The sequence below is a fragment of the Microtus pennsylvanicus genome, chromosome 5, assembly GCF_037038515.1.
Source record: "Microtus pennsylvanicus isolate mMicPen1 chromosome 5, mMicPen1.hap1, whole genome shotgun sequence".
Lineage (NCBI taxonomy): Eukaryota > Metazoa > Chordata > Mammalia > Rodentia > Cricetidae > Microtus > Microtus pennsylvanicus.
Window position 1 is genome coordinate 86,631,255 of NC_134583.1, and position 17,356 is coordinate 86,648,610.

At 41.2% G+C, this 17,356-nt stretch overlaps 1 protein-coding gene across 18 annotated transcripts in view; it reads right to left on the reverse strand.

The window, feature by feature from the left end:
• The window catches only part of Ppp6r3 (protein phosphatase 6 regulatory subunit 3), a 132,281-nt gene that overhangs the window by 46,596 nt on the left and 68,329 nt on the right, over positions 1-17,356 (reverse strand). For all 18 annotated transcript variants that reach the window (XM_075972958.1, XM_075972960.1, XM_075972957.1 and 15 more), the window contains exons 7-8: positions 15,410-15,522; positions 10,732-10,845 (exon numbers count right to left, since the gene is read on the reverse strand). In XM_075972958.1, coding sequence (XP_075829073.1) covers positions 10,732-10,845; positions 15,410-15,522 — 227 coding nt within the window. The remainder of the gene's footprint in view (positions 1-10,731; positions 10,846-15,409; positions 15,523-17,356) is intronic.

Sequence of the window (17,356 nt, forward strand, 5' to 3'; positions counted from 1 at the left end):
ACTGCAGCCTGAGTCTGTGCTGTCTGAGGCCTGTGTTGCCACCAAGGGCCACACTGATATCTAGAATCTGGACGCACACCTCAAGCCATGTGTGGGTGTGAGAATTTGAGGGCCACGCTGCCATTGGGTCCATAGTAGAGCTAACCCTGTGGACTGAGATGCAGGTGATCTAGCATTGTGAATGCCTGTGGGAGATAGGGCCCTTCATCTATGGTAGAGTAGGCGAGGGAAAGATGACCTCCCCGGCCCCACATTGCCTGTGGATGGGTAGGAGAGCTGGCCCTGAGGTCATCATTGGTACTGTCCTCCCCTGGCAGAAGCACTAAGGAAAACAGGCCCTATACCTCACCTAGGTAGCACAAATGAGCTAACCCTATTGGCTGGAATGCAGGTGAGTGAGCCTGGGGGAACATGGGAGCAGGAAGACTGACCCTGCCTATTTCTCATATGCAATATAGTGGCATGGGTGAGGGGGCAAAAAAGAAAGCCCTCCCTCCCCTTGCCCCCTGCAACAACTGAGAGACTGGTCGCAGAGCCACAAGAGTGGGAGAACTGGCCTTGTCCCCCACCAGCTACAACACATGGGAGAGTGGGCACAGCATCTCACTGGGCAGTACACTAGAGCTGAAAGAGCTGACCCTGTTGGTCAGGGAACAGGTCAGCTGAGCCTGTGGGTGTAAGAGCAGATGAGCTGCCCCTGCCCCTCTCTAAATACCATGCTATGGCAAAGGTAAAGGAAATAAGCTGGACCCTCTCCTTGCTGTCTGCTACATTAGGTGAGCTAGCCTGGGTGGTGACGATGAGGGAAAACTGGCAGGCTGACCAACCCAGCTACCACCCAGGCCCAGAATCAGGGCTATGAGGGAACCCACCCCAACACCTATCCACCTCATCTATGAACTGCTAGAGCATGTGAAGGGGATGAACCTACAAATCCAAAGCGTCAGAAAAGCTGATGGGCACTGAAGAAACTTGTTATGGAATTTGCCTTCAATGTGACAAGGCTAGCCATTTGGGCAAGAAACTGTTCTTGCCTTGGCTGCTTGATGGTATGCTGTATATAATGGACATGCAAGACTCACAAAAAAAAAATGACATCTGAATTTGCCAAAAGAAGGTGGCAAGTTTTTCAGGGTTCCTACTTCATGAAAGAGTCTGCCAAACATTCTGCAGAATATAAAGTGATTGACAAAACAATATAAGATAAATAGTCTTTCAAATTTCCTGCTTCATGGAAAAACCTGCCTAGATACTATGGGCGTGTAGGGTGAAGATGGATGTCCCAACGTTACAGAAGAACTTTGGGTGATTGTCCAGGCAGTTAAATGTCTCTGTCAATTCTATCAAGTCTAGAATTTTGGAAGTTGCTTACAATGCATTTCCTTTTTACTCAGGCAATATTATATCCTTCTGGGGTCTTTGATGGAGTTGAAGACACATAGTTAAGAGTTTTGAAAAAAGATAAAATAGATACAAATATTGTAACTAATTCTTGCTTGATAACTTTTGCCACATGCAATTTTACTAAGCTAAAGTTAAAACCTTCCTTTTTACTTAGACAAAAAAGGGAGGTGATGTGGGATTTCCCTCTGTAGTGCATATGTTTTATTACCATTGGTTAATAAAGAGGCTATTTTGGCCTATGGCAGGGCAGAATACAGCTAGGCATGAAAACTAAACTGAATGCTGGGATAAAGAAGAAGTCTGGCAGACAACAAGTAGCTACCAAAGGAGAAAGACGCAGGGACCTTACCAGTAGTCCACAGCTTCATGGCGATATACAGATTAATAGAAATGGATTAATTTAAGATGTAAGAGCTAGCTAGGAATATGCCTGAGCCATTGGCCAAACAGTGCTATAATTAATATAGTTTCTGTGTGATTATTTGGGTCTGGGCAGCCAGGAAGTGCAATATCCACTTACACAAAGATACAGGATCTCCATGCCACAAGGTAACAATAGGACATTCAAGGGGAGTCTCAATGAGGGGCCAGTATAAAGGATGTAACAAAAGCCAGAGGCCTCGAACCAGACCAGTGTGTCATTAAAATGAACACTTACAAGACATGAACTAAGGTATATTGCATGACTCATTGGGTCATACTACAGCTTCCATGCTGAGATTTTTATTTGTTTTGTTTTACTTTTAAATTTTGTTTTTGGGATGAGGTTGCAAGGGCAGAGGGCAGAAACAAGAGGACAGGGAGATGCGTGGGGTCAGGATGCAAAATGTAAAATCCACAAAGAATCAATAAAAAGTTTAAAAATAATGAAGTGAGACTCCCCTTTTCAGCTGGTATTGTGATTACAAGGGGACAGCAGTTCTCAAGTGGGGGAAAAGATAAGCCAGGAATGGAAGGAGGGCCTAGATAGATCAATGTAAAATGGGGGTATGAAGTAAAATTGAAAGTGTTATGTAGACTGCCTGAATCAAAACCTGACCTCTCCAATTATCAGTTAATTACCGATTGTTAACCCAAGAAATGCTAGACAATGTCCCCTTCTGGCATAGCAGTGAGGAGCCCATCAGCAGACCAAGGGCTGCACACCTCCTGGTACAGCTAGAAACCAGAGCCATCTCACTGCAGTAATGATTGCTAGAAAACATACCACTTGTGCTCCCCTTAGCTCTGAATGCAGATTTCAGAAACACAATTCCTGGAGAAAGGGGAAGAACGATCCCTCTGACCGCTAGCTCCTTCAGAGAAATACCACCTTAATCCTCACAACCTGTGGAAACTTTATTTGGGAAAAAGACCTCTGAAGATACAATTAAGGACTTTGAAATGAAAGATGAATCTGGATTGTGCAGATGGACCCACGGGGCTATCACAAGGGTCTCAGAGAACAGGAGACTGATAGACAGACAGACAGAGGACAAGATGAGGACCAATGAAACAGTGGTCACAAGCCACAGAGTTGCCAAAAGTTAGCAGAAACTGAAGAGGCAGGGAACCATTATGTCTCTGTGCCTCTGGGAATGTGGCACTGCCAACACTGCAGCTTGGCATTGAGGACTATTGTTCTAGGACCCAGCTCCTGCGATGATGGGCTGCAATCCAATATGGGGTAATATAATTACCAAACTTATTGATGTGGTCCTAACTATACATCTGTCATTTTTCACTTCATAGGAAAAGTGGCTTTCTTGGCACTGATGACTATAAAATAAAGTTGAACATGCTCTACAGCCTGCAGTGCTAAATACTCAGCCATAATTTATTTATTTAAAGTAATCAAGCATATTCATCTCACTATGGAAACTTTGCTTTTACCTTTAATAGTGAAATTATATGTATAGTAAGGACTATTTAAACAACAAAACAAAACAAAGAAAAAACTGAAAGCCAGGTGGTGGTGGCACACACCTTTAATTCCAGCTCTCAGGAAAAACAAATAGGAGGATCTCCAGGAGTTTGAGGCCAGTCTGGTCTACAGAGCAAGTTCCAGAACAGTTACACCAATACAGAGAAACCCTGCCTCGAAAAATCACAAGAGAGAGAGAGAGAGAAACTTAAGCCTTGCCATCGATAAATGTTTGCTCTTCACATTTAAAGTACTGAGTGAAAATATCTTTGGTCAAAAGAGACTATGAGCAACAAAAGTTCAAGAAATTTGACTGTAAACCACTAAATTTTGGCTTTGTTTATGGACACAGAAAAAAATGGGACTTTCAGAAGTATGCAATCATGGGACCAGAGATATAATTTGGAGGAGTGCCTGCCTAGCATGGACAAAGTCCTGAGTTCACTCCCCAGCACCACTGGTACAAGTCTGTAATCCACTCCGAATTAGTGATCAATGGGGTAGGACCCTGCCCTTTGTAAATAGGGACACCACTTATACAGGGTGCTATAAGAAACCAGGCTCAGCAAGCCATGGAGAGCAAGCCAGTAAGCAGCATCCCTCCATGACCTCTGCATCAGCTCCTGTCTCCAGTCACCTAGTCTGAATTCTTACCTTGGCTTTCCTCAAATGGACTGTGATTCAGGATATGTAAGACAAATAAACATTTCCTTCCCCAAGCTGTTTTTAGTCAGTATTTAACAGAGCTAAAATCAGCCTAAGACAGACTCCCATATTGTATCGGCTTTGAAGACAATGGTCATGGAGAACAGCTGAGGCTTGCCACAATGTAAAAGGTCAGAAATACTGAAGGGAAGCAAGGAGAGGCCACTGGTACTGCTTATCTGCAGCAGAGACAGGAGAATACTAGAAACACCAGGACTATGAACCATCTGCCAAAGACAGTGGCAGTTAGTTAAGTTCTGGAGTCGGATTAAGCCTATCAAACAAACTTTGTACATTACAGACAGCAGAGCTGGAGAATTACAGACAGTTGAGCTGACATTGGGCTGTTTATACTGTTGGATTTGAGTTTGCTGTGATCTGTTTATAATCATACCTCAGGTATTTTCTACTGGAATAAGAAAAAAATCTAACTTAATTTGGGTTTTTCAGGAGCATCTACGAGTTGGATTGTGTTTTTTGTTTTTTTTAATAATTATTCTTTTTTATATTTATTTATTGTGTATACGATATTCTGTCTGTGTATATGTCTACAGGCCAGAAGAGGGCACCAGACCTCATTACAGATGGTTATAAACCACCATGTGGTTGCCGGGAATTGAACTGAGAACCTTTGGAAGAGCACGCAATACTCTTAACCACTGAGCCATCTCTTCAGCCCTGGATTGTGTTTTTGTATTGTTATACTCTTATTAACATGTGCTCTCAAAGGATAAAAAAAAAGCTCAAACAGACAAGTTATAGATTTATCGAACTGCCTCCATCCTATTGGTTGTGGGTGCGTTTCTGAGGCATTTACTTGACTGCTAACTGAGAGGACCTAGTCCACTGTGGAAGCAACCAGGCTGATAGGCCTAGGCTTGAGAAGAAAGCTAGCTGAACATGAAACATGGTTCTGGAAACATGGTTTCTATTTCAAGCTCCAGCCTGAGTTCCTGCCTTGGCTCCTCTCAATTACAGCCTGTAAAATTAAATAAACCCTTTCCTCACCAAGTTGGTTGGTCACATTTGTTACAGCAACAGAATTCAAGCTAAAAACACAATGGTTATGATTTGGTGATAGGTCTAAGAAAACTGCCTGAGTCAAAGCTTTCCTTCTGGAACGTCTACAGTTTTAGGATTAATTTCTGGGTCTATAATACATTTCAAGTAAGGTTTTCTATAATCCAGAAGTGAAAACATTTTTTGCATCAAGAAGTCAAATATACTACACCACAGGCATTTATTAAAACTTTACCCACTGCACTGCCTCCACATTCACTATCAGTATTTGGTGTGTGCATGCGCATGTGTGCAAACATACACCTGTTCTAGGGATCTGGGCACCTACTCTTTTTCCACTGTCCTGCTGTCTGTGGCTTTGCAGCAGGTTCTGAAAGCACAGTAAGAGCTGTTCAACTGCATTTCTTTGAAATGATCGTTCTGGCTATTGTCTTCGCTTTGGGATTTCCACAAAGTTTAGAATTAGTTTGTTTTCTATTACAACTTTTGTTTAGATTTTGAATGGTATTGTCTCATCTGTAAGTCATTTTATAGAGCTCTGACAATACTGAAGTATTTGCATTGATTTAGGTCATAATACCTTGTATTTTGCTAGATTAAACAATTTTTTTTCTTTTTTTTTATTGAGAAAAAAAATTTTCCGCCTCCTCCCAGCCTCCCACTCCTCTCGCCCTCCCCCCACTCCTCTCCCCCTCCCTCTCCAGTCTGAAGAGCAGTCAGGGTTCCCTGCCCTGTGGAAAGTCCAAAGTCCTCCCCCCTCCATCCTGGTCTAGGAAGGAGAACATCCAAACTGGCTTGGCTCCCACAAAGCCAGAACATGAAGTGGGATCAAAACACAGTGCCATTGTCCTTGGCTTCTCAGCAGCCCTCATTGTCCATCCCTGACTTCAAACTCTACTACAGAGCTACAGTATTGCAAACAGCTTGGTATTGGTATAAAAACAGAGAAGTCGACCAATGGAATCGTATAGAAGACCCAGACTTTAACCCACAAACCTATGAACACCTCATTTTCGATAAAGGAGCTAAAAGTATACAATGGAAGAAAGAAAGCATCTTCAACAAATGGTGCTGGCACAACTGGATGTCAACCTGTAGAAGAATGAAAATTGACCCATATCTATCACCATGCACAAAACTCAAGTCCAAATGGATCAAAGACCTCAATATCAGTCCGAACACACTGAACCTGATAGAAGAGAAATTGGGAAGTACCCTACAACAGATGGGCACAGGAGATCGCTCCCTATGTATAACCCCAGCAGCACAGACATTAAGGGCAACATTGAATAAATGGGACCTACTAAAACTGAGAAGCTTCTGTAAAGCAAACGACACTGTCACTAAGACAAAAAGGCAACCCACTGACTGGGAGAAGATCTTCACCAACCCCACAACAGACAAAGGTCTGATCTACAATTTCTTTTCTATATAATGAATATATTTTTATTCCAAATTCTAATTGTTCATTACCAGTATGCATAAATACAACTAAATTTTAAGTATTGTATTGACTTTATATCCTGGACTCTTGCTGCATGTTAGTTACAAGATTTCTTTTTGCCTTAAAAAAATAAAAACAAAAACAAGGTCTCTCCACATAGATTTGGCTTGCTATGCCCAGCACCTGACATATTACTTAAGATTTGCTCAAAGACAATCCTGTGATCTATGGCCAGGCAATTTTATATTATTCTTTCCTATCTAGATGCCATTTTCTTCTTCTGCCTTAATATACAGGCTATAATCCTCGCAAAAGATTTGCTAATGTACATGAAAGAATTTAAAGAAATGACAGTAGGGTTTTCTTTGTTTATGTGGTAATTTTTGAGAGACAAATGAGTCTTGTAGTTATTTCATTGTATCATATTATGCTTTGAGCATATTATTTGATTGCTACATATTTTGTTTTAGGGGGAACAAACAAACATGTGTGGTTAGATGCCTCTGCATGAGCATGGAGAACAGAGGGTATCTGGTGTCCTGCTCTATCACTCTTCACATTCCTTCATTGGACCTGCCTGAAGCAAATTTGCTCTTGGTGGCCTGTCATTACTGTTGGGTTCTTAGTCAATAGGAGGTGTTTGTAGTTAACTCTTCCAACTTCATCATGGTCCTTTCTGTTATTTTGTGAGATTCTCTCAAATGTGGAGCCTATGGTAAATGTTGAGGGTTCTTCATTTCCCATTTTATCTCTTGCACAATCTCCCATCCCTTTAGTGAAGCTTTCCATCTTTTCTGTTTGTATACTGCCCACTTTTCCATTGCTCTAACATGATAATGGTTGGTGTAGAAAGTCCTTTTGTATGTGTGTTGCTTTTATTGGTTAATAAAAAAAAAAAGCTGCTTTTGGCAACTAGCTCAGCAGAGTGGAGTAGGAGGGGAAACTAAACTGAATGCAGGGAGAAACAAGGCAACGTTGGGAAGCCGTGTAGCCCTGCTAGAGACAGATGCAGGAACTTAACCTGGTAAGCCACAGCCTCATGGCAACACACAGATTAATAGAAATGGGTTAAATTAAGATGTAAGAGTTAGCGAATAAGAAGTTAGAGCTAATGGGCCAAGCAGTGATTTAATTAATACAGTTTCTGTGTGATTATTTCAGGAGTCTGGGCGGCCGGGAAACAAACAAGCAGCTTCCTACAATGTCTCTGCTGAATGGTGCACAATGTGTAGACAACTGCATTCACAGAAAACCTAAGAGAGCTTGGGAAGTAATTCTAGACACAAAATAACAGCCTTAAGCACAGCTTCTTGATAGCAGCACTTTTCTGTGTGATTACTTCGGGTCTAAGCTAGCCGGGCGGCCAGGAACCAACAAGAGACCCTTCGTACTACAAGGTTTTGCTTTTGTTTCCACAGAAAATGAGGGACTGTAGATTCATTCTGCTTTAAGAAAAATCAGGTTTGACCAAGGAAGACCCCCTGAGAAATCTCTGATAGGAGGAACAGCCCAGATGTCTGAGTTCTACATCCAGAACAATTCAAAGACTACTGCCTCCGATAATCAAGCCTCACAGGATACTCCAGTCAGAACTTGATCATAATTCTAATTTTTTTTGGGTCCCCATACGATTATCAGTGCCCTCAATCAGCAAGAAGTAGCCTGAAAAACTATGTTCAAATTCCCAAAAAATGAATTATGGATGTTTGCATTTGTTTAGAATGTTGGTTATCAAGCTGTTATGGATAATGGTCAGTAGAAAAGCTAAACAACGGAGACTGGATTCAGAGTTCCTGTTTAAAAGGGACAATGGTCTGTACCTTGTCACCTGTATTTTAAATAAACGCTGATTGGCCAGTAAACAGGCCAGAAGTAGAGGTGGGGCAAAAAGTCTGGGAAGAGGAAAGTTTTAGTCTGCAGTCTTCACCCAGACACAGAGCAAGCAAGATGTGATTGCCTTGCCAAAAATGGTACCAAGCCACGTGGCTAACACAGACAAGAATTAGGGGCTAATATCAGTTATAAGAGTGAATAAGAAGCATGAGCTACTAGGCCAACCAGTTTATGATTAATGTAGACCTCTGTGTGTTTATTTGGGACTAAACAGCTGTGGGACCTGGTAGGAGAGAAACCTCAGTCAACAATGGTGTTTATACTAAATTCCCTTTTTCTGACAACGTAACATTTTTGAGCTGCTTCCTGTTACTGTCCTTTTCCTTCTAAGTTATTGTGGTTCTTTCCTCATATTTATTCCTGGTGTCTTACTATTCCTGGCAGATAGGTACATCTTGTGTGGTATTTACAGAGTAGATGTGCATCTTTATACCCTAGCCCTTTAATGTTGAGTTTGACTTGATCTGGTCAACAGCTGAGTGAGGTAGTGCTTAGGCTCTGTTGTTATGCTTGCCTTCAGTGCTCCAGTTTCTAGATACTTTGCTTGTATGGTTAGGGCTTGTGTGCCAAATTTTTCTCTACGTATTCTGTATGCATGGCTTAGATTGTCCCTGTAAGCCTGCTTCTCCTGGGCCTTGCAGAAATTTACACGTAAGCACGCACATGTGTACACACACGTACACACACACACACACACACACACACTACTTACTTTACAAAAACATAATTAAACTACTGTGTCATCAACAAGAAAAAAAACTAGAAGAAGATGCAGCTAAGATGCATAGGTTAGGAGCTATAGGGTGCACTGAGACCTTATTTTTTGAGCTCTGTAAAACAACCTGGAATCTATTCCAGTTTTTGGCCTGTGAATTCTCACATCACTACCTTTCTTGGATATAATACAGCAGCAGGCTTCCCACCATGGATTTTTACTTGTACTTCTTGGCCTTTGGTGAAAGGACAGCAGAAGGTAGAGGGCACAGTTCTTCCTCTTCTCTCGCACTCCATTAAGCCTTTCATCTCAGATCCTGCCTTCACAGATGAACTGCCTGGCAATCTGATCTTCTTCACAGGTAACGCTGTCTTCTTAGCCAGACACTTCTGAGACTTTTTTTCCCCCAGGTCTCAGAAATCTCACCAAGATCAAGTGACAATCCAAGATCTAACTATATTTTAAAAGTTTGGTCTTGCTCAATGTTCAAGATAAAAGCTCCTTCATAGAAGCTTTGTCTGCTTCTCCTTTTATTGCATCCTGGACTACTCTTTTAAAATGGCACTGTGTGTTTTCCCTCTTACACCTGCTAAAAATGTCATGTCTACTATTCCTCAGGTCTTTCTTTTTCAAGTCAGAGTTGTCCTATAAGCCTCACAGTACTACTCAGTATGACATTAAACCATAGAGAAGGCAGGAAGGCCCTGAGGCATGAGCTGAAAGATAGTTGGGCAGAACTGGGCATACCTTACTAAGCTGCTTACATTATTTAAAATATAAACTTCTGGGGAAGAAGGAGCAAGGTAAATTACAGATTCTCCAAATTATAACAGACTCAAAAGCACTGTTGCCAAACTGCCTTCCATTACTACTGCAGGTCAGTGGCAGGAGTTAGGCATTTAGAAAGTGGGGCTAGTAAGGCTGCCTTCACTATCACCCCCAGAGACCTATATTTTATCACAAAGAAGAAAAACAGAAGTCCTGGCTGGCTGAAGGCTTTGCCTGCCAGCTGAGGTGCCACTCTTCTCTCCATGTTATCTGCTACACTGAAAGGGCCCAGTAACAACAGGAAAATCAATGCAACCTCTGCATATTCCTACAACACTTAATCCAGTGGCTTATTGAAAAACATTCCACATTCATGAATATGACACAGAACCTTTTCCCTTAAAGCCTCATGCTGACTGCTCATCTAACCTCTGGTGTGCAATACCCTCACAATGAGCCCCATAAAACAACAGAAGTTAGTATGAGAATGGGGATTCAGAAATGAAAGAGTCCCTCCCTTTATTAGCACCTGCCAATTGGACACCCCCTCCTCCATCTTTATAAACACACAGCCAACAGCTGTCAGGCTACTGTCCATGTTTGGGATTTGCTCACTTCACATTCATTTTGGTGGCATATAAACTACAGCAAACAAAAGCTGTACCAAAAACATACTGATCAAACCATACTGTTGAACTAAATCTCTCAACAGGTGACATTCACATGAATGACATTAATGTCCCTACAGGAGTAATATTCAGCACCTGAACTTCAAAAGGCATGCTACTATAGCTCACCTGGCAAGAATTAATCTTAGTTTTTAAGACATCTAAAAGTAAAACAGGATGGATGATTTAGTGAGATAAAAGGCAAGCTTACGTTGGTCGTCGAGTCTCAAGTAATGTCAGTAAAATCTGGATTGCACTGACTATGGCTGATTCATTCTTCTCCTTGTGAAAAATATTTGATAGAAGCTGCTCTATAATTTCTTGCCTAGGGAAAGAAATCAATAGTCAAGCACTAATTGCAATGTCATTTAACAGTAACAACTGAAAATTTGCAACACAATCCTTATAAGCACTCATCTACACACAGGCATGTTTGCTTTCTACTTCAAATGTCAAACCTACAGGAATTCCTCTTACATATGAAGTTTATCCCCTTGTAAGAGGATAAGGGAGGACCTGTTTGCCTTTCCCAACCTGGCTAAAAAGCAACAAATATTTCAAGGCTAGGTATAATATACTCAAAGCAGGGTGGGGGCAGAGGTAACAGCTCATGGTGATGAAAACAGTAAGAGTTAGAACTCAACACATCCATAAAAGGAAAAGTTTTCCAAATGGCAAATTAGAACCCACTCATGTTTGGCCACACAGGTATGGCTGCTGTGTGATTACCAAAAATCCAAAACAGGTTAAATGGACTTTTACTCTACAGTTCTCAAATGATAAGTCGGTAGAAACAGCACTAAAAGTGTATGAAATACTGCTTAGAGGAGTCACAGCAGCCTAAGGACAGACTAGAGCAGTGGTTCTCAACCTTCCCAATACTGAAATCCTTTAATATAGTTCCTCATGTTGTGCTGACTCCCCAGCCATAAACTTATTTTCATTGCTACTTCATAACTGTAATTTTGTTACTGTTATGAATTGTAATTTAAATATTTACAACCTCTGTGAGAGGGTCATTAGACCCCGCCCCCAAGGGCATTGCGACCCATAGGTTGAGAGCCACTGGACTACAGGTTTGGAGCTGTGGTGTGGAAACTGTGTTCTTCAATGGTGGTTTTCCAGCTGGAATAACACTGATGCCTGTCTATCATGCTCAGACAATGCAGGGCTCTCACCACACTTTTAGAACCATTGACATCTACTTGAAGGCAATGGCAAATTGGCATCAACCATCTCATGCTATATCAACTGGGAATTCTGTCAGATCAGGAGAATTCTGATGGACAAAACAATGAAATAAGTAGCAAATGCTTATGATTTAACAACACAGCACTGGTGCCATATCCAAACACACTGTCCATAGCTCAAACACCAGCAGCAGGCATAGGACAGAACTTGCCACACAGGATAAGGGGATGTCTTTCAACCTCTGGATTAGGGGTGCTTTCTGACAGAGACATGTTCCTTTATTTAAACACAGTAGTAATACCAAGCATCAGTAAAATTCCTGATGTGTGAAGCCTTCTAGATGATTCATCCACATCTTTGGAACAAAGGTTGGTACTCACTGAGTTTTGTTTTCCATATGGATGACCACAGAAAGACATCTATAAAACTGACTCAAGTTAACAAAACTTCTGAGTTCATTACTACCCATAATTAAGATACATAGTCTAGACCAAATCGAACTATTTTAAAGAATTTGAAAATTTCCAGAGATAATACTGGCTAGAATCCTTTTAATTCAAGCCCAAACTTCCTCTTAAACTTCATGTCCACTAACTCAAGATTTCTTTCTTGGTACTCCTCTCAAATACTCTTCCACTTAGGCTCATTCAAAGGCATCCTTGTGTACCTTTCACTCATGACATACATACACAGTGGTACCAGATCTTTGGATTACTCAGCATTCTAATAGAGGCAATTTTCTTTATATGTCTCACCAAAAGACTGGCTCTCTGATATCACTATGATAGTAACTAAACTATGTGATCATTAAAAAGCGACAACGTGGTGGATTGAATGAAAATGAACCCCAGAGGCTCACAGCGAGTGGCACTATTTGAAAAGATTAGAGGTGTGGCCTTGCTGGAGTTAGTATTTAACTGGGGCTGGGTTCTGAGCTTGTCTAAGCCAGGTCCAGAGGCTCACTCTCTCTTCCTGCTGCCTGCCTATCTGGATGAAGAGCTCTTGGCTACCATGTCTGCCTGTGTGCCACCATGTTCCCTGGCATGAGGAGAATAGATTAAACCTCTGAAACTGTAAGTAAACCCCAATTAAATTTTTAATTATAAATTAAATTTATAATTTAATTTCTCTTTTGTAATAGTTGCCATGGTCATGATGTGTCACTTCACTGCTATAGAGCACTGGCTAAGACAATATATTTTTATATACTGTTATTGAATGTATTAACCAAATATGTGGAGTGGGGGACTATAGTTAATGGAGGTTTTCTAAGCTCTAGCAGCCTTCTATTACTGTATTTTCTCAATCCATAAACAATAAAAGAGCAAGAAGCTAGAAACTGCCAAAGAATAAAAGGTATCCAAAAGGGGGTGGGGCAGCACTCATCTCCTCATCTCCCTTTGCTTCCTGACTGTATGCAAAATAACCAACTGTCTCATACTTCATACATTCATACTAAAGTCATGATGGACTTTACTGTCAAACTGCGAGCCAAATTAAACTCTTCATTCCTTAAGACAGGGAAGTGGGAAGGAGAGGGAGAGAGGAGAAAAAAATCCACCATAATGCACATTAGGTTTTAGAAGAACAGAGTGATACCACAGGCCACTAACTCACCTGGTCCATGTGTCTGAGGGAATTCACTCCAACATGTATTGATATAAATAAATATATATATTCTTAATATATTGACTGTATACTTCTCTTGATTTCAGAAGCTTGAGGGAACTAAAGTCCAGCTTTAAGGTTAGAAGTAAGCATATACACAGGCTCTGGTGGCCCTACAGAGCTCAGATCTTGCTGCTGACCAGGTCATAAGGGAGACCTAATCACCCACTACATGTGGCCACCAACCAACAGTTAGAAGATAGCTTACTGATTCTGACATGTTCTAACTATAAATGCCACCTCCCAAGACTTCATATTTAAAAATCATTAAAATTATATTGCTTTTGCTGTGTTTCTATTGGACCAGCAGCTTTGTAAATCATAAGAAATTTTGCTGATATTCAAAAGAGGAAAAGACTTTGGTTTTATTTGTTTGTTTGAGACACAGTCTCACTATGTAGCCCTGTGACCTAGAGCTCAGAAATTGGCCTGCCTATTCCTCTTGAGGGCTGCCACACCCAGCCAAACATTCAGAATTTTTTTTTCTTGGTTTTTTCGAGACAGGGTTTCTCTGTAGCTTTGGAGCCTGTCCTGGGACTCCCTTTGTAGACCAGGCTGGCCACGAACTCACAGAGATCCGCCTGCCTCTGCCTCCCGAGTGCTGGGATTACAGGCGTGTGCCACCACCGCCTGGCTCAGAATTTTTTTTTTAAATAGATTTTTATTGAGCTTCACATTTTTCTCTGCTCCCCTCCCTGCCTCTTCCCTCTCCTTCAGCCCTCCCCCAAGGTCCCCATGCTCGCAATTTACTCGGGAGATCTTGTCTCTTTCTACTTCCCATGTATGTCTGTCTCTCTTAGGGTCCTCATTATTGTTTAGGTTCTCTGGGATTATGATTTGTGAGCTGGTTTTCTTTGCTTTTTGTTTAAAACCACTTATGAGTGAGTACATGTGATAACTGTCTTTCCGGGTCTGGGTTACCTCACTCAAAATAATGTTTTCTATTCTATTCATTTGTCTGCAAAATTCAAGATGTCATTTTTTTCTCTTCAGGAAAATGTGGTACATTTACACAATGGAGTACTACACAGCAGAAAAAAATGACATCTTGAATTTTGCAGAATTTTGAACTTACTCAAATGGCAGTTTACACAGCTCAGCTTACTGAGCACCACAACTGGTAGTATCTGGATGTTAGAAGATCTTCTGTGTTTGAAAGGAGTACATACATAAAGAGACATAACACCAGAATTACTGTGCATGTACCATTTCCCTTGGCAACAATTCTGGAAATAAAAATCAGCTTTCTCACAGACTACAGTGAGCTGTTTTGTCTCTGGTTTGGCCCTCCCCTGTCTTACAGACATTTTGGCAAAAGATACAGAAGAGCCTCTTTGTACTTTGAACTACTAAGGGACATATAACACCATGACAGACAAGCCAAGAGCAATAGACCAAAGGAGACCACCACTGCGTCTAATGCTACTTGTGCACTCTTCAGCTACTCCTTCCAAAGGTGAGCCTGATTTTCCATAACACCACTTTAACAGTGTGGACATTAGTCAAAGATATACCCATGGTAACAACCAACGTTAATTCTGAAAATGTGAGAATCTTGGAAATCAAAACAGCAGCCAGTACCTGAGGGACCTTCCCCTCAACATGAGCTTAAACAAGGTAACTACTCAGGCAACCTGAGTCATCTGCAAAGACACAGTGGTCTAAGATCTTCAAACGAAACCAACAACTTAAATGGGTCAAATGCAAACATACAGAAGATTCTATTTAAAAACAAAAAAACAAATCCCTCCAAGTTATAACGTGACTGTTTCACGTCAGGATGGCTCTGTAAACTCAGCTTTGTGGGCACAGAGAAGTTGAAACTCCACATACACATGCCACTTGGTCCCCTTCTCACTCTTTCCATCTTAGTGTCACCCACGGTAGAAGAAAGAAAGCAGGCTTTCCTTCTTTGCATAGGATTTCCATGACACGATGCCCACAAAGGAGCACATCACTTACCAGTCACTCACAAAGTAACACATCAAACAGCATCAATGAGAAAAGTAAAAACCAAACGGTAAACATACTTTTCTAGAGTGGCAAGCAGGGGATCTGGTTCTGTACTGTTCTGAACTTGTAACATCTGGTCTCTGCTCAGGCGAACAATTTCACAAAGTGATTGTGAGGCATTTGAATGCCGCTAAAGAAAAAAGGTACAATTTTAGCTATAAAACTTGTTAGAAGTTATTACAGTAAAAAGTGAAGGGAGAAATTTCTTCAGAGGTAACACAAGTTAAAATCATCCATAAGCTTCAATAAGCAATGTAGTCCCAAAGAAAAGGACGAAGCATTTGACTGCCAGGCTGATGAGCTTCCCTTCCACAACTGCACAGTGTAGATCACCATACAGACAAATGTCTTTGACTACGTGCCTGAAAAAAGATATCCCACAAACAATACCTTTATTAGCACAGACAGATACACACACTACCTCAAATATTAAAAGCAAACAAACAAAAAAAAACTAATATAGTTTTGTGGACCATAGAAGGTGTAATGTCCATCTACCTTTCTGGGAAGCTCTAGCCTAGCATTCACGTCCTGTGGGAACAGTAACATTCCAGAACACTACCCTCCTGAAGAGATGATACATACCGGCAATCCACACCCACAGACTAGAATCAGAACCTAACCTGTTTTCCCTTCCACCCCATATGTGTATTGTTTTTTTGAGACAAGGTTTCAAGATGTAGCTTAGGCTGGCCTCCAACTTGTGCAACTTTCCTGCTTTAACCTTCCATCTGCTGGGATTTTAAGCAGGAGTCACTAAGCTAATCATGCTTTGTCCTTCTCAAAAAAAAATGTGTTGTAGGCTGAAGAGATTGCTCAATAGTTAAGAGCATTAACTGCTCTTCAGAGGACCCAGGTTTAATTCCCAGCACCCACATCAAGGCTCAGAATCGTTGGTAACTCCAAAGGGACACCCTCTTTAGGCACCAGGTATGCCTGTAGTATACATACATACGTGCAGGTAAAACATTCACAAAGATAACATAAAAATAAATAAATCTAAAAACATTATTTTTTAAAAAAAGTGTCAGGTTAAGCATAGTGGGGCAGAACCAGAGTATAGTAACCAAGAATAGTTTCCTACAAAACTAAACACGTACTTAACAAAAGAGCAGCAATGGGGCTATCTTCCCAAAGAAATAAAAAAGGCAGGCAAAACACCCATACACAGAAAATTAAATAAAAAGTTTAAAGAACTGAGCTTCTCCTTCACGGTTTCTGTTGGACTCTACAGACAAATGTAGCCCTGTAAGAACTAAATTCTGCTCAAGAAACACAGCCTATTTTGGGAAACTACCCCCTACAAAGTGGCCAACTTTGCCTATGTCAACTGGCACTGGCATGATTCTAGAACATGGGGACTGAGCTCCTGGCACTACTGAACTCCTAACCAGAGAAGAAATTAGTACCCTTCTAGACAGTTCTCCCTTAGCATCCAGTATACACAAGCTCTGGAATATATAAATAATACCAACTCTGGTAACAACAGTAGCTACTGCAATGGAGCATATACTCCACAATCCCAAGGGGGATGGGCAGAGAAGTTAAGAATGTATCTTAGATCTGCCCTAGGCATAAAAAAACTTTTTTAGATTCATTTTTAATTTAAGTGCACCATGTATGTGCCCAGTGCTTATAGAAACCAGAAGAAGGAGTGGATCCCATGAAACTGAGTTAGTTATGAGTTGACAGGTGGATGTTGGGAACTGAAGCCAGGTCTTCTGCAAGAGCAACAAGTGCTCTTAACTACTGAGCAATTGCTCCAGATCTATGAAAAAAAATGTAAGCAGACTATAAAAGAGGGTAAATCCACCTCCACAGAAAATCCATTTGTGAGTAACAAATATCCTCTGGATAAAAGCCCAGCTTTCTCTGTCCTGCTCATCCATGCTGTTCATTCCCCATTCGAACTAGCAATCTAGAAACATGTGTAGAGGACCTAAAGCCTCAATCACACTCTGAAC